At 39.4% G+C, this 18,868-nt stretch overlaps 1 protein-coding gene across 4 annotated transcripts in view; it reads left to right on the top strand.

Moving 5' to 3' along the window:
* The first annotated feature begins 2,909 nt into the window (after window positions 1-2,909).
* LOC124804860 (protein Abitram) overlaps window positions 2,910-18,868 on the top strand; it is a 40,307-nt gene continuing 24,348 nt past the window's right edge. Inside the window, exons 1-2 of one of the 4 annotated variants that reach the window (XM_047265215.1) lie at window positions 2,910-3,040; window positions 5,461-5,753. In XM_047265215.1, the coding sequence (XP_047121171.1) occupies window positions 5,534-5,753 (220 nt within the window). In that variant the 5' untranslated portion in view covers window positions 2,910-3,040; window positions 5,461-5,533. Of the gene's footprint in view, window positions 3,092-5,460; window positions 5,754-18,868 lie in introns of all 4 variants that reach the window. The other 3 variants (XM_047265219.1, XM_047265218.1, XM_047265217.1) reach the window with 3 other exon arrangements.

Raw genomic sequence — 18,868 nt, 5'->3', positions numbered from 1 at the left:
CGGCAAACGGACTGCAATCCTGGAGATGGCCTGCTGTTCGGTCATTATGTGCTCGCTACTTACGTAGCTCACGCCTGCTTCTTCTTAATCACGTCGGTTTCTGCTTGAATCACGTCGGGGTCACCACTTGTCGGGTTCAGCTAAACTGGTGGCTGTCCGACCTTTGCTTAACGTGATTCAGAAGAATAAAGACCTTCAGTTCAGCAACAGTAACTTTATTGCGAGTGCGTATCTGACGACGCCCGGCATGCATGGACTGATTGGAGTTACAAAATTTGCTTCTGGCCTCTACAGAAGGATCCTTAATCCTCGGAAAACTTCCGTAGTTAGTCAAGAGAAAACAGTACTCGTCCACACAAGCCAGGAGGCACGGAACTACTCATTAACTCAAAAAAAACAAGGAATAATAATAATAAATAACAGAACGTATATAAAAGCTAGAAAACACAGCGCCTCTAGAGGCTGGGCGCGGAACTACACTGACGTCGTGTACAGTAATTACGACAGCACAGCAACAGCACTGCACTGGCACACGCGCACACACCACACACACACACACACACACACACACACACACCAGCGAGCTTGAATTAGCGCGCGGCAGCGTCGCTACACACTAATTGGTCGCCACATGTGGTGAAAAAGATGTGTTTTATGTGATGTACTGCAACTGCTGTCTGCACTGCGTATGTTTTCGTCATTTTAGATCTGTCAATTATCTGTTATAAAGCTTGCTGAAGAAGGATCGCAGTTAAAAAATTTTCTGGTGATTCAGCTCCTTTGTTCCATCGCCATGTACGAACTTCCTTTTCTTCTGGACTGTGATCCTTGCTGGGTGATGCTGAAATTTTAAGTCACAATGACTATTTCTAACCAATAAATAATCTCTGAACTACCATTTGCACTTGTTTGTATTTCAAGTCTTCAAGTCTCAAAATGACAGATCCCAATGACTGTAACTCAAAATAGTTTACCCAAACACTAATATATTCCGATACATATCGTCCAACCCTTAGGCCACACATCAAAGTCCTTTTTTAACATAAAAGCGATTAATTTGTTTTGGGTCCCTGTTAACAACCGAAATGCAGTACAATCACCCTAAATAGAATGTAGACATCGAATGGGTTATTCCTGCATGTCCTCATATATAAATAATAATAACAATAATAACAGTTATAGTAATAATAATACCAATAATAATGACAGTTTTGCAGCAGAATCAAATAATTTGCCACTGATAGTTTCACTTGGTACTTGTGATCTGTTGGAAACAGGGGGTTACTCTGACTGTGGGTTTAATCTCTCAAGTGACTTTTCTGCACATGTAGAAAAGTATCGATAAATAAGAAACAACTCTCCGAAAAATTAAATTGTGAAACTAAACAGCAAGATTTATGTAACAGATGTGGTATTAAATTACACAGCGTATTTATTTATGAAGTTTATTAGGTTTCTTGCCACGACAGAGACTACTCATATCCACAGAAAAGCGAGTCAATATCTGTGCTTTCGAGCAAACAAAGTCAGAAAGGGAACATATCCTCCTATCTCAAGGTCTTAGAGGCTAATATGGAAGCGCATGGAACACATTGTAACTTTTCTATTATGCACGACAGTGAGCCAGTAGAGTTTTCCATGCCCCTGTTGGCTGGCTCATGTGGAGATGGGTGTATGGATGTATAAGTTTTCACTACCTGTTGAGCCAGCTTAAATTCAATGGCATGTAACTTATTTGAATGTTGTACCAACTGACATGAGAGTTAGTATAAGTTTCCAGTGCCTCTTGGAATAGTGCTTCAGTTCTGTATGTATTAAGGGGTCTGCTCACGTTCATTATTTATTGACAGTACTATGTTTCAAACCTTCCATTTATAGAAGCAACCTCACATCATCATCGACAATACTGACAAAAATTGCCAGCTGACAAGGTTAAAACGTTACAAGATTAAAATATCAAACACCCAAAAGAAACCATGTTCTGCAGTTGTATTAGCTACTGCCTGCAAGCAACAGAAAACAACGAAAAAGAGGAAATGGGTCCGAGATGGTTGAAAATGAGAAGCGATTGGTTAGATGTTAATTTACTGCATGAAAGCAGAACCACAGACTCGAAAGATTTTATAAATTACTTGCCGATGATGCCTGCATTATGCAAGTCCTTAATGTTAAGAGATAAACAAGAGAAGCAAAATACCTTAATGAGAGAGTCACTCGCAGTCGACGAGAGATTATGAGAAACTTTGAGATTTCTTGTGGCATGCAGGTCATCAGAATGCTCGAAGTTTAACGCTGTAATATCAGCAAACACAATTAGCAAAATTCTATGGAAACCTATGAAGCAATTTTATCAGCTAGGCAGGGATATATCCAAGCAATTAATGTATTTTTTTACGTTTTATATTCATTTGGTGAAGCTGATATACATTTCACGGGCCTCCTGCTAGTCATTGCAGATATATAACGTCTTTTTCGAAGTGGAAGCACTTTTTCCAAACTATTTTATGTCTTAAAATAAATAAAGGAAGCACGGTCGTAGAGAATCCTCCGTTGACCATCATATTGCGGCATATACAATGTTTTACTCATGCATAGGTCTATTAAAAATACTTTGTATTAAAAGACTACTTGCAAAATTGAATCTGAGGCAGATATGCTGGAAGGCGAATTGAAAACATAAACTGTGGACGCTAACGCTGTGTGGTTTGTTCATCGAACTCTATCAACACCTGAAAGAACAAGATTGTCAAACCGTGAATACTTGGCCTCGCACGTTCATTATGAATTGACAATACTGAGAATATTTTAGAGCAATCAATACTGCTCGTCAGTATTTCTATTATTGACAATACGTGAATTCGCGCCCGCAGACATTCAAATACTGACGGTTTGAGCTCACTGTGTTGAAAGTAGACCATGATCTATGATGTGGGAACTAAAACCTGCGAAAATCTTTGCAGCGAAATACTAGTGATGTAAATAATGGCGAGATGTTTGTATGTGCCGGTTTGTAAATAAACTTTGTGTAGTAATGGGAAAGGTAGTTATAAAATTTGTTTTAGTAGCAACTGAAGAAAGTGATACTGTTGTGGTAAATGTTTGGTTGTTGTAAAGTCCGTAATAAATTTTATTTATAAAACTGCAAAGGGAAAAGAGGAACACGTGTTTTAATTTGTTACACTATTTCTAGAACGTTTCGATGGACATATTTATATGATAAGTGTAGAATGTCATGTTTTACCCATTTTCCAGCCACACACTAATTGTTTTTATGTTTACTGCAGAGGGTTAACATGACGTTTTGTTTTATTATGCCATGTTAAATGACGAGGGCTAGTTGTAATGTGGACTGAAAATGTCATTTGTATATTGTGGATTCCTCAGAATGAGTCAAAGCATCACCCAGTGCATATATTGAGGGAAATAAACGAATACGATAAGTATAGCAGCACAGATTCACAGGGACGATCATACTATACGAGTAAACAGATAGAGTTGTGCAAAAAGGCACAAAGAATTATTTTCATATTCCATGTTTGCAAACCAAAATTCTCATAGTTGCAAATGCTTTGATTTAATGTAAGTGTTGTGACCCAAGTTCACAATCAGGGATTAGTACAGGTTTTGTATTTGTTATTTTTGAGGTACTGCTGGAAGTTTGGGTAAATATTGATTACGAATTCCCATAATGGTCATTTTGCATTCAGTCAGTGACATTTTCCTCAGCAACCTATACTCCATTTTATATACTATACATATTTTTCAACATCGTTGCGTGCCTGTTTCGTGACATTGCCATGGCTGTTTTAACTTAGTAAAAAACTCATATCCTTGCTGCTTATATGGTAGTTTCATGTTCATGATGTGTGAGACATGGTGGCACGTGCCAATAACCTGGCCTTTCAGCATTTATGTAACTGAATTGTATTTGTTTTACGAATGTCATGTACACACATAAAAAAAAAGTTTTGCATCATCCTAATTCCCAGAACTCCTGAAGATAGACGTTGACTGTGGATATTGTATCACAGACACAGTCCCTTTGACTGTCCAGAGATGTCACTAAACCCGTCCAAAGATGTAAACAACTGTGCATGAGCAGTGCCAATTACACAGAGGGGTCCGACAGCCGATCAGTTCCAATCATTCCACCAGGAAGTAGGTACACAGCTCATGTTGTCTGTAGTTCAACCATGCCTAGATGGTCAATACCAGGGTTCGATCGCGTCCTCATTGTTATGTTGTGCCAGGAAGGGCTCTCAATAAGGGAAGTGTCCAGGAACTGTCAATGACTTGTCTCACTCGGGCTGCCCAAGGGCTGCTATTGCAGTGGATGACCGCTACCTACGGATTATGGCTCAGAGGAACCCTGACAGCAATGCCACCATGTTGAATAATGCTTTTCATGCAGCCACAGGATGTCATGTTATGACTCAAATTGTGCTGCACCATAGGCTGCATGATGCGCAGCTTCATTTCCGATGTCCACGGTGAGGTCCATCTTTGCAACCACAACACCATGCAGTGCGGTATAGATGAGCCCAACAACATGCTGAACGGACCATTCAGGAAGGCATCATGTTCTCTTCATCGATGAGTGTCGCATATGCCTTCAACCAGACACTCGTTGGAGACGTGTTTGGAGGCAACCTGATCAGGCTGAACGCCTTAGACACATTGTCCAGCAAGTGCAGCAAGGTGGAAGTTCCCTGCTGTTTTAGGATGGCATTATATGGAGCCAACATACGCCGCTGTTGGTCATGGAAGGTGGTGTAACATCTGTATGATACGTAAATGCCATCATCCGACTGATAGTACAACCATATTGGCAACATATTGGAGAGGCATTCATCTTCATGGACGACAATTCATGACCCCATCGTGCACATCTTGGGAGTGACTTCCTTCATGATAACGACATTGCTCGACTAGAGTGGCCAGCATGTTATCCAGACATGAACCCTATCGAACTTGCCTGGGATGGATTGAAAAAGGCTGTTTATGGATGATGTGACCCACCAACCACTTTGAGGGATCTACACCAAATCGCTGTTGAGGAATGGGATGATCTGAACCAACAGTGCTTTGATGGACTTGTGGATAGTATGCCACGATGAATACAGGTGTTCATCAGTGCAAGAGGAGGTGTTTCTGGGTATTAGAGGTACTGTTGTTTACAGCAATCTGGACTGAAAGTCTTGCTGTATGGTGGTATAACATGCAGTGTGTGATTTTCATGAACAATAAAAAGGCAGAAATGATGTTTATGTTGATCTTTATTCCAATTTTCTGTACAACTTCTGGAACTCTCAGAACTGAGGTGATGCAAAACTTTGTTTGATGTGTATTTATGTTTACATTTAATGTTCTTGTCTTTGTTGTGCTTAACTAAAAGGCACACATGAATTTCAGTTAAGACTGCTTTTGACATGTCTTAATAGTTCTTTTTTATCCATACAGAGACACCACCACAAAGAAAAGCAGTTGATCAAAAATTTGGCTTTTGATGTGAAGCTAAATATTAACTATCAGTATGGAAACCAAAGATAATTTTGTGGTATCACCTGGTCAGGATGGAGAGAAAATAACTCAGTCAGAGGAACAGATGTCACCAAACTGTGCCAGTGGTACTTCAGTACAATTAGTGACTGATGATGCTAAACAATCTCTGAAGAGAGTGGGCAGCAATAATGCGGAGGAACAGTGCACTGCAGTAAAACGTGAATGCATACATAACTCCGTGATAAAGTCAGGTATAAATGTTTGTGATGAACATTATCTGTGTGTTAACGTGGCAGGCCTAATAGATGATGGTAATTCAGTTGCACTTGAATGAATACATAAAAATTGTAATGTATGGGGCTACTATATACGATTCACTCCTTCTCAAAACTTTAAATTTCCCAAGTTTTACATGTACATAAGATGAAGTATTCATCAGAAATTAAGATGGTGTCACTTTGTAAATATTATATTCAATTTTATGAAACCTTTGGTCTGTAATTGCTGGCTTCTAGATGTGTAATGTGTTCCATACATTTCAAAACCCAAAAATATTCCCTCTCCATATACCATTTGGTGCTTCTCTGATACTTCTGAAATGTGTCAGGTATAACATTTAGCTATGTTCATCTCTTACCTTCACCATTATTTTATATTTATTGCAAGTATGTGTTTCATTTACTCTATATTATGCACTTGGTGTTGATGGCATTTCAATTAATTTCTTTATGAAAGATAGGAACACGTGTTGCACCAAACCTTGGCATAACATCATGGTTGGGTTTAATGAGAAGCTATCCTTTTAAGAGCCTCCATTTTCTTAGTTAAATTTTTTTTGTTTAAATAGCATAATATGAGTCAATGTTGGTTTACACCACAATGTACAGTTTTCTTAAAGAGTATCCCTAGTTATGCTTGTTATATTCTTAATGGCACGTTTGCTAAGGGAGCCATGCTATTCGTTCGGTCATCTACAAGCTACCTGTGTTAATGACTGACAGTGGGGATTTATGCTTTGTTCTTCCATATTCAACTGAGAGTTGCACCATTGGTTGCAATGCCTTTTTTAACAGAGGAGGTCATAATTTAACCATCTTTCACATCTTTTTCTTTATAGTGATGTTGGCGCTACTATAACAAAATAATGTGGTGACCAACTTAAGACCTCTGCTCAAGAAAACCAACGAAGCTCTCATAATACTAGGTACAGAAAACTGGTCAAAACCTGAAACTGATAGCAGTGACAGGACATCATGTGTAGCATTACTAAATGCCCTCTCAGAAAACTACCTAGAACAGATAGTTCAGAACCCCACTCATTATGGTAAGATATTGGATCTAATGGCAACAGATAGGTCTGACCCCTTTAAGGATGTCAGCATTGAAACTGCTATCTGTGACCATACACCATTGTGATAACGATCACCAAAGTACAAAGTGCAACTGAAACAAGTAAAAAGATATATATGTGTAATATACGGGATAAAAGAAGCTTTTGTGTCATATCTTGATGCACAACTTGAAATGTTCAGCACAGGGCAGGAGCATATAGAGAAACTATGGCTCGAGTTTAAAAGAATACTTGACCATGCACTGGTTAGACATGTATGCAGTAGAATAGTTCCTAATGGGAGAGACCACCCTTGGTATGCAGTCACTGTAAAGGAACTACTAAAGAAACAGAGAGTACAGCTTAATAGGTGTAAAACAAAGCATAGGACTATAGATGGATGCTGAAAGAAACACGTTTGGCTGTCAAGAAAGCAATGCATGACACCTTAATGACTACCGTAGCAGAATATTATTAAATGATCTTCCACAGAAGCCAGGAAAATTCGGGTCACTGTAAAGGCCGTGAGTGGTACCAAAGTTAAGTGTCGAGTCACTCGCAAATAACACAGGACATGAAATTAAGGGTAGCAAAGTAAAATCTGAAATGCATAACTCTGTTTTCAAATATTCTTTTGCAAAGGAAAATCAAGGAGAATTGCCCCAATTTAATCCTTGAACTGCTGGAAAGATGAGTAAAATAAATGTCAGTGTTAGTGATGTTGAGAAAGAATGAAATCATTAAAGTTGAGCAAAGGTCCAGGGCTCGATGGAATACCTATCAGATTCTATAATGAGTGTGCAGCCAAGTTAGCCCCTCTTCTAACAGCAGTCTATTGTCGGCCCGTCAAATACAAAACTGTGCCCAGTAGTTGGAAGAAATCACAGGTCACACCCGTTTACCAGAAGGGTAATAGAAATGACCCAAGAAACTACCATCCAATACCCTTAACATTGCTTTCCTGCAGAATATTTTAGAATATATTCCGAACTCAGATATAATGAGGTCTCTTGAACAGAATGACCTCCTCCATGCAAACTAGCATAGATTTTGAAAATTGTGACCATCCGAAATTCAATTCATACTTTTCTCGCAGGACAGGACATACTGAGAGGTTCAGGTCAATACAGTTAAATAGATGCACTATTTCTTGATTTCTGAAAAGAAAGTGCGCACAACCTGTCAAAAGTACGATCATACAGGGTATCAAGCGAAATTTGCAACAGGATTGAGGATTTTTTGATAGGGAGGGTGCAGCATGTTATCTTGGATGGGGAATCATTGTCACATGAAGAAGTAATTTTGGGTGTGCCACAAGGAAATGTGATAAGACCCTTGCTACTCATGTTGTATGTTAATGACCTTGCAGACAATATCAATGCTAACTTCAGACTTTTTGCAGGTGGTGCAGTTGTCTATAGTGAAGTACTGCGTTACAGAAGCTTCATAATTATCCTGTCAGTTCTTAACAAGATTTCAGATTGGTACTAAGTTTGGCAACTTATTCAGAAATGTAAAAGTGTGCACCTACGGAACCAAAAATCATAGTATCCCATGACAGTAATATCGAGTTACTGTTGGAATTGCCCATAACAATACATCGCTGTAACACATGTAGGGATATGAAATGGAATGATCTCATAGACTCAATCATGGGTTGGTAGACTTCGGTTTGTGGGTACAATACTGTAGTCATGCAATCAGGCTACGAAGGTGACTACTTGCAAATGACTTGCGTGATCCTTTCTAGAATAGTGCTCAAATGTGTGGGACCTGTACAAAATGGGAGTAAAAGACGATATTGAAGGTGTATGGGGAAGGGTTTGTTTGATCCATGGGAGAATGTCACAGAAATACTGAAGAAACTGAGCTGCCAGAAGGACGTAAACTATCTTGAGAAAGCATACTTACGAAGTGTTAAGAACCGGTTTTAAATGATGACTCTAGGGGTATACTACATTTCCCCATATATCACTCATATAGGAGCAGTGCAGAGAAGATTAGATCAATTACAGCATGTACAAAGGCAGTTGAACAATCGTTCTTCTTATGCTCCATGCGTGAATAGAATAGGAAGAAACTGTGATAACTGGTACCATGGAACATACCCTCTGCCATGCACCTCAAAGAGTATAGGTATAGATGTAGCTGAATCATTAAGGCTATTCATATACAATGTGTTACATTTATTTATATTGAAGTTCAGCCACCAGATTGTGCACTAAGCATCAACTTGATTGCTGCAGTTGTCTGATATTGTGTTAAGAATGGCATGTAGTTCTGTCTGCTAGGAAGTGATGAATTCAGTCAAAAACCTGGTCTGATGTTCAGTAAGTTCATATTTTATTCACTAAGTAATAGTGTGGAACAGTATCAAAGACCTTTTGGAAGTTGAGGAACACAGTATCAATCTGTGTGCCACTAGGTGTAGCACATTGGATTTCACAGGTAAACAGTTTGTGTGCTGTGTTGCAACCCATATTTATTTACTTATTTTATGTATCCAGGACTTAGATAACACAAAATAATAAAAATACAATACAAGAAATAAAAATACAATGCAGTAATTGAAAATAACAAAAATAATAACAAAATTCTGCTAGACATGACTGATTTTCTATTAGATGGATCATGAGCTTATGGCCTTATTATTTAGTACATATAGGTCTTCTGCGGTGCAAAGTTCAGGCAGGTTTTTGCAGACCAGAAGATAATTATGGGACCTGCTGCTTATCACATTCACAGAACTGTTCTACATTCATGGAGCACTACTTCCTAAGGTTCATCTTGCATTGTTGACACTCCTGTCCTGAATCAGTGAAGTGACTTCCCTGCCTTGTATGGCAGATGAAATCTTGTGGCAGGCACGTCCTTGACTTGCTCCCCAACCTTTTCAGTTAATGAATTTTGCCATAGCTCTTTTCAGACAGTTTCAGCTACTGCTGACATTGTGCATGAAGCTCTCCTCCCCCCCTTCCCATCTTCAGTTTAGGTTTTTGTGGTTCATGTCCGAAAAGGGGGTGCCTGGCATTGATTTCCTGCTTTATTTTCTCAATTTCTGCAGATATCAGATGATGCTAAACCCATAATTTGATAAATTTTGGTTAAAGGCAGATAGCCGCAATGCATCTAGTTTCATTTATGCTGTATCCACCTATTTGGCATTTGTGGAGTTTTGCTAGACAGGTGCTGTGTATTTTGCTGTAGAGAAGCATAAAGCCATGGCAAATGTACAGAACACATTTGACTGTCAGCCATAGGTAGTGGCAGTGACATTACGGTATATTAATAATTTTTACTTATGGACCGTCTGACAGCAACTGAATAAAACACAATTTTAGTGCCATACGTGTTTCGCCTTTATTTTCTGCAAGGCATCATCAGTGGCAGGTTGCGTGGACAATTTCCTACATATTACGCTCCTGTTGCATTTTTGGTGTTGTTCTTCTTCTTATGAACGCCAATTTGCGTTTTTTTCCCCCATTCCACAACACTATGCACTGAACGCTTGTTTTAAAGCAATGTTTTGGTTTCTCAGTTGCTGTCAGACGGTCCATAAGTAAAAATTATGAATATACCGTAATATTACACGCAACTGAGGAAGACAGGACTATAAAAGTTGAAGTGGCAGTGAGTTTATGTATGATGATGTTCCAGATAACTTCCTGGCACTGATGTTTGAATGTGAGACTACTGTCCAACTTTACTCCCAGTAATTTTGGAGTACTGTAGTGGTGTAATTATTGCCTTCTCCAAGTAATATTTAACTTCTCCCTTGTTCCTGTTTTGCATTCCTGGTTTGCCTTCTCCCAGTAATATTTAACTTCTCCCTTGTTCCTGGTTTCTCAAATGGAAGCCACAGACCTACATCTTTCTTGGGTTTCATTTGAGATGGTTATCATCATAATATAATAAACTATATTGATTTATGTGGAGATCATAATACATCAGTGTAAAATGTGCTGCATGATTTCACAACGTGTTGGTGTCAACAATAAAGACCTGCAATTATGTGTCTCGGGCGATCCTTCTTGAAAACCTAAATAATTTGCACTTTTTTGCAGTCACTTTGAATCCTTCGTTACTCCACCCAGAAAACTAAGACAGGGAACAAGTTCTTTTGCATAATCTGTATCGGTGTTGCACACATCAAGGCTCTGTTGACTGATTTTAATTGATTTTCTACTTCACAAAGATTTAACTTAATTTTTACCATTTCAGTGTTTGTGGTGAAATAATTCTGGAAGAACAAATCTAGTATTTCAGCTTTCTCTCTGTCATCTTTTGTTTTGGCGCCAGTATGTTCATTAAGCGATGGAATAGATGATTTTGATGTGATAATTGCTTTGCCTAAGGCCTTAACATCTTAGGATTATGTATTGGATTGATTGTTCAAGTCTTACTTGCAAATTCATTGAACACGTCTCACAGTGCTCTCCTGATGGACATTTTGAATTTGTGGTTCGTTTGACAACAAGGCTTTGTCTTTGCTATAGTTTGTGATTAAGCTCTCCTTGCTTTCATTGCTATTTTCTTACATTGTTGTGAACCATGGTGGGTCTTTCGCATCTCTCACATGGTTGCTCAGCATATATATGTCTAAAAATGTCGTGCAGCACCTTTAAGTTTTAATTGATACTCCATAGCTTTGTTCTCAGAGATGATGAATATTTCATGCTGTCAACTCAGGTAACACTGTTACACAAAAAATATTTTTTCTCAATAGCAAGAAGAATATGCAGGATGCCCATAAAAATGTCCCAGCTAGAAATTTAATAGTATCAGCTGTAAGTGTTGTAGAGTATTGATTCAAGGTTAAAATTAAAGAGTAATTCAGGCAATTTTAGATAAGTGCATGCATGAGTACTGCTTTGTTATTTTCCTGCTTTCCGAGTGAAGTGTTCGGTGGGAAGAGGAATTTCTTGATTGCGTGGTGTTCAGTGGGAGACCGCTTTTCATCTAAGTGAGAAGGTAAATATCCTTAATGTTTGTAACTGGGTGTCAGAATAGCCTTATGAACTTGCACAATGTCAAACAGATTCCCCAAAATTGAATGTTTTCTATGCTGTATCCCAAAGTCAAGTGTACAGACAATTTTTTTTCCTGAAGCTACTGTAACAGGGGGGGCGCTTGCCTGGATAGACTTTGTAATGATTTGTCAGAGCTGAGACACAGAATTGAAGAAGCTATTGCTTCCATTACATTAGACTTGTTCACCAAGGTGTGGGAAGAATTGGATGTTAGGTTGGATGCATGCCATGTAACTAAAGGTGTATGTATTGAAGATTTTTAAGAAAAACTAGGTTGGTTTACCTACAGTATTGTTTATGATTTGTAGTCAGTAGTGTAGTCTAAATTGAACTGTTATATTCATTGAAACTGGGATACTCTTTTATGGATATCCTGTACACTACTCATTGAAGATAATTGTCCTAATTCATTCTGTACCAGTTCAGTTTTCATGTAATCTGCCAAAAGAGACACACTCACCATAAGATTTCTAAGTGCAAACAGCAAAAAAATGTCAGCTCGTGAAGGGATCAAAGAAATGAGTAGATAAGAGTAAAGGAAAGTAAAGAATCACATCTAAAAATATTTCCTTCTTGATTTCCTGTGATAGTTTGCCTTAGAAACAACACTAGGACCAGCATAGTTGTACAACATTGTGGTACTCCATTTGCTTTTACATTTGAGAAATGTCTCAGTGAAACTATTCTCTACGTCCATCACTAATGGTGCCAAAGTTGTGACTATTCAAGAAATGTCATTTGAGTGACATGTTACATCCTGTATGGTTGTGTGATCTCAGTAGTTCTTGTAAAATATCGAGGTAGTTCTCTACCCTGTGGTTGTCTGAAAAGTTGTAGCAGACACTTGTGAAAGATAGCCGTGTCGTTTTCAAGGAAATGTTCATGAGACATTAACTCCCTTTTATGTGGTCCTACAAATATTCCTTCGTTTATTTTCACTTCGCCTATCCTTGGAAATTTGTCTCACAAACATGTAAATCCCCATGACATTTTGTCCATAGTTTTCACAAAGTTTTTATTAAGACCCATAGCTAGGTATACATTTTTGGAGGGAACTCATCTGTCCAGCCAATAGTTCATTCTAAGCAGGCTATGTAACTCATAATAGTAGTTTTTCTGTCTGTAAGGTCCAACTCACACCAGCCTGCATGTCGAGAGGAATTGCAGTTACCTTGAGATCTCCACACCTATGTCATTCATATTTCTCATACTGGATAAGTGTGAGTAGCATTTTAAAGGTCTTATTTGTTTCCTTCAGATTAACTGCATGAACAATCAGAACAGAAGGAAATGTGGAGATGTTGTGCTTTCTCACTAACTTTGCTGGAATCTGTCAACAAGCACCACTCATTTACATCTAAATCATGGCCAAGAATCTTCATAATGGACTCAACATCATTACAAACAACTGTGTCATCTTCCTTGGCGAAATGTTGTTCGAAGAAAGTCTACAGTCAGTGGCGTGTAGATGCTGAGATCATGCAATACCAGTTGGAGGTGACTTTGACCTACTGAGTATAGACTGGGATGTCTGAGTATACTACAATCCCCCATGTAGCACTCATATAGGGACTGTGCAGAGAGGATTAGATTAATTACAGCATGCACAGAGGCAGTTGAACAATCATTCTTTGTATGCTCCATGCAAGGGATGCACTCAGTCAGTCTTGCGAAGTGCTTTTGAACATGTTCTCCAAAAACTGTATTGAGCATCAAGTTTTGCAGCTCACACTCAATGGAAATATCTTTGACCTTGTAGCTACAAAGAGACCGGACCTTATCGATAGCATCAGTATAGAAATGGGGATTCGTGAGTTTGATGTTATCATAGCAACTGTGGTTATGGAAGTTAATAAACCTGTCAAGAAGGCTAGGAGACTGTTTCTGCTAGAAAGAGCAGATCAGCAGTTGTTAGCATCTCACTTAGACAGTGAATTAGATTTGTTCAGTTCCAGTATGAGAGACAGAGGGAAATAGTGGGCAAAGTTTAAACAAATTGTAATTAGTACTGTGGAGAAGTACATACCTAGTAGGTGGATTACGGACAGAAAATACCCACCATGGGTTAACATCTACATCTACATTTATACTCGGCAAGCTACCCAACGGTGTGTGGCGGAGGACACTTTATGTGCCACTGTCATTACCTCCCTTTCCTGTTCCAGTCGCGTATGGTTCGCGGGAAGAACGACTGCCGGAAAGCCTCTGTGCGTGCTTGAATCTCTCTAATTTTACATTCGTGATATCCTCGGGAGGTATAAATAGCGGGAAGCAATATATTCGATACCTCATCCAGAAACATACCCTCTCGAAACCTGGACAGCAAGCTACACCGCGATGCAGAGGGCCTCTCTTGCAGTCTGCCACTTGAGTTCGTTAAACATCTCTGTAACGCTATCACGCTTACCAAATAACCCTGTGATGAAACGCGCCACTCTTCTTTGGATCTTCTCTATCTCCTCTGTCAACCTGACCTGGTACGGATCCCACACTGATGAGCAATACTCAAGTATAGGTCAAACGAGTGTTTTGTAAGCCACCTCCTTTGTGATGGACTACATTTTCTAAGGACTCTCCCAATGAATCTCGCACCCACCTTACCAACAATTAATTTTATATGATCATTCCACTTCAAATTGTTCCATACGCATACTCCCAGATATTTTACAGAGGTAAGTGCTAGCAGTGTTTGTTCCGCTATCATATAATCATACAATAAAGGATCCTTCTTTCTATGTATTCGCAATACATTACATTTGTCTATGTTAAGGGTCAGTTGCCACCCCCTGCACCAAGTGCCTATCCGCTGCAGATATTCCTGCATTTCACTGCAATTTTCTAATGCTGCAACTTCTCTGTATACTACAGCATCATCCGCAAAAAGTCGCATGGAACTTCTGACACTATCTACTAGGTCATTTATATATTGTGAAAAGCAATGGTCCCATAACACTCCCCTGTGGCACGTCAGAGGTTTCTTTAATGTCTGTAGACGTCTCTCCATTGAGAACAAAATGCTGTATTCTGTTTGCTAAAAACTCTTCAATCCAGCCACACAGCTGGTCTGATATTCCGTAGGCTCTTACTTTGTTTATCAGGCGACAGTCTGGAACTGTATCGAACGCCTTCCGGAAGTCAAGGAAAATGGCATCTACCTGGGAACCTGTATCTAATATTTTCTGGGTCTCATGAACAAATAAAGCGAGTTGGGTCTCACACGATTGCTGTTTCCGGAATCCATGTTGATTCCTTCAGAGTAGATTCTGGGTTTCCAGAAATGACATGATATGCGAGCAAAAAACGTGCTCTAAAATTCTACAACAGATCGATGTCAGAGATATAGGCCTATAGTTTTGTGCATCTGCTCGACGACCCTTCTTGAAAACTGGAACTACCTGTGCTCTTTTCCAATCATTTGGAACCTTGTGTTCCTCTAGAGACTTGCGGTACACGGCTGTTGGAAGGGGGGCAAGTTCTTTCGCGTACTCTGTGTAGAACCGAATTGGTATCCTGTCAGGTCCAGTGGACTTTCCTATGTTGAGTGATTTCAGCTGCTTTTCTATTCCTTGGACTCTTATTTCAATGTCAGCCATTTTTTCATTTGTGTGAGGATTTAGAGAAGGAACTGCAGTGCGGTTTTCCTCTGTGAAACTGCTTTGGAAAAATGTGTTTAGTAGTATTTCAGTTTTATGTGTGTCATCCTCTGTTTTAATGCCATTATAACCCAGAGTGTCTCGATATGCTGTTTTGATCCCCTTACTGATTTAACCTAAGACCAGAACTTCCTAGGATTTTCTGTTAAGTTGGTACATAGAATTTTACTTTTGAATTCACTGAACGCTTCACACATAGCCCTCCTTATGCTAACTTTGACTTTGTTTAGCTTCTGAGAGGTTTTGGCTGCGTTTAAATTTGCAGTGAATCTCTCTTTGCTTTCGCAGTAGTTTCCTAGCTTTGTTGTTGAACCACGGTGGGTTTTTCCCATCCCTCACAGTTTTACTCGGCACGTACCTGTCTAAAACGCATTTTACGATTGCCTTGAACTTTTTTGTCAGTGTCAGAAAAGAAATTTTCGTTTTCATCTGTCAGGTAGACTGAAATCTGCCTCCTATTACTCTTGCTAAACAGATAAACCTTCCTCCCTTTTTTTATATTCCTATTTACTTCCATATTCAGGGTTGCTGCAACAGCCTTATGATCACTGATTCCCTGTTCTGCACTTACAGAGTCGAAAAGTTTATGTCTGTTTGTTATCAGTAGGTCCAAGATGTTATCTCCATGAGTCGGTTCTCTGTTTAATTGCTTGAGGTAATTTTCGGATAGTGCGCTCAGTATAGTGTCACTCGATGCTCTGTCCCTACCACCCGTCTTAAACATCTGAGTGTCCCAGTCTATATCTGGTAAATTGAAATCTCCACCTAAGACTATAACATGCTGAGGAAATTTATGTGAAATGTATTCCAGATTTTCTCTCAGTTGTTCTGTCACTAATGCTGCTGAGTCGGGAGGTCAGTAAAAGGAGCCAATTATTAACCTAGCTCGGTTGTTGAGTATAACCTCCACCCGTAATAATTCACAGGAACTATCCACTTCTATTTCACTACAGGTTAAACTACTACTAACAGCGACAAACACTCCACCACCGGTTGCATGCAGTCTATCCTTTCTAAACACCGTCTGTGCCTTTGTAAAAATTTCGGCAGAATTTATCTCTGGCTTCAACCAGCTTTCCGTACCTCTAACGATTCCTGCTTTGGTGCTTTGTATCAGCGCTTGAAGTTCCGGTACTTTACCAACTCAGCTTTGACAGTTTACAATTACAATACCGATTGCTACATGGTCCCTGCATGTCCTGACTTTGCCCCGCACCATTTGAGGCTGTTGCCCTTTCTGTACTTGCCTGAGGCCATCTAACCTAAAAAACCGCCCAGTCCATGCCACACAACCCAGAAATTGAAACCCTACCGCCCTATGGCACAAATTCGGAACATGCAGAGAAAGCAAGGGCTATTGCACTCTTGATTCAAGAGAGAATGTGCAAATGATGACAGTAGAGATTTGCGTGTCTGTGGAAAGATGTATGCATGAAGCATGCAACTACCACCATCATACCTTAGCAAAAGAACTGGCTAAGAACCCAAGAAAATTAGGGTTCTTTCTAAAACCATTAAGCGAGTCTAAGGCTTCCATCCAGTTACTCATTGACTAGTCAGGTATAGCAGTTGAAGAACAAAAGCCGAAGTTTTAAATTCTGCGTTTAAGAAATCATTCACGCTGGAGGATCATAGAAACATATTGTGGCACCCAGTCCCATAGGGACGATATAGTAATAAGTATCCCTGGCATAGAGAAACGACTGAGAGAATTGGAAACATGACACCAGGTCCGGATCGAAGCCCTATTTGGTTTATTTGGTTTTACAATGGAAACTCTACAGCTTTGGCCCCTTACTTAGCTTGCATTTATCGCGAATCTCTTGCCCAGTGCAAAGTCCCAAGTGACTGGAGAAAAGTGCAGGTGACTCCTGTTTAAAAGAATTGTACAGAATTACAGACCAATATTCTTAACTTCAGTTTGATGCATAATTATAGAACATATCCTAAATTCGAATATAATATATTTGCTAGAGACCAAAAGTTCGTCAGAGACAACAGTATCGTCTGTTGTGCCCAAGGGAAGTGTGATAGAACTGCTGCTATTTTCTATACACACAAATGATCTAGTGGGCAGGGTGGGCAGGAATCTGCGGTTGTTTGTTGATGGTGTTGTGGTGTGTGGGAAGATGTCAAAGATGGGTGGCTGTAGGATGATACAAGATAACCTAGGCAAAATTTCTATGTAGTGTGATGAATGGCAGCTGTTTCTAGATGTAGAAGTGTAAGTCAGTGCAGATAAGTAGGAAAAACAAACTTGTATTGTTTGGATACAGCATTGATAGTGTTCTGCTTTAGACAGTCACGTCATTCAGATATCTGGGCATAACGTTACAGAGCGATATGAAATGGGATGGCCATCTGAGGAGTATGGTTGGCAAGGCAAATGCAAATGGTTGGTTTATTGGGAGATTTTTAGGAAAGAGTGGTTGATCTGTAAATGAGACTGCATATAAGATGCTAGTGCGGCCTATTCTTGGGTACTGCTCGAGTGTTTGGGATCCCCACCAGGTCGAATTAAAGGAATACATTGAAGAAATTCAGAAGTGGGGTGGGTAGATTTGTTTGAAGGTAGGCTTGAATAACATGTGAATATTATGGAGATGGTTTGAGAACTCAAATGGGAATCCCTGGAGAGAAGGCGACTTTCTTTTTGAGGAACACTGTTGAGAAAATTTAGAGAATCGGCATTTGAAACTGGCTGCAGAATGATCCTGCTGCCAGCAACGTAACATTTCGCCTGGAGACCATGAAGATAAGATACAGGAAATTAGGTCTCATAAGGAGGCACATAGACAGCTGTTTTTCCCTTGCTCAGTGTACATGTGAATTAAGAAAGGAAATGACAAGTAGTGGTACCGTGTACTCGTCACCACACACCATACGGTGGCTTGCAGAATACATATGCAGATGTAGATTCAGAAAAGTACCATGGCTGTCACATAAACATTCACTTTTATACCATAGAGAAGAAAATTCCATCCTTTCAAATTTTGAAACTGTAAGTTCAGCTGTTGCTTTGACAAATTTAAGTCATAAACAAGATTTTTTAGATCACCCTGAGACAAAAAGTGTGGCACATTTAGTTCCCAGTAGCCTTGGGTCGTCATACATACCTCCTTTACTGTATTTGTCTATATTCACTGTTATATGCTTATGAGGAACAGGTATCAGCAGTTTTTCACTGTGACATACAGAGCAATAGCAGGACGTATATTAGGATATTTCCCAGTTTTCCTTGTCTGTGAGGTGGTTACATATATTTTTGGTAGACAAGAGCAGCAGTCTGTTCTATTTTTGGCAGACAAAAACAGCAGTCTGTTCTGTGTTCTGTTAGTTCTCTCCAAATTATG

This window comes from Schistocerca piceifrons, chromosome 7 (genome assembly GCF_021461385.2).
Source record: "Schistocerca piceifrons isolate TAMUIC-IGC-003096 chromosome 7, iqSchPice1.1, whole genome shotgun sequence".
Lineage (NCBI taxonomy): Eukaryota > Metazoa > Arthropoda > Insecta > Orthoptera > Acrididae > Schistocerca > Schistocerca piceifrons.
The sequence above is the reverse complement of the archived record's forward strand: the minus strand, read 5'-3'. Positions and strand labels throughout refer to the sequence as shown.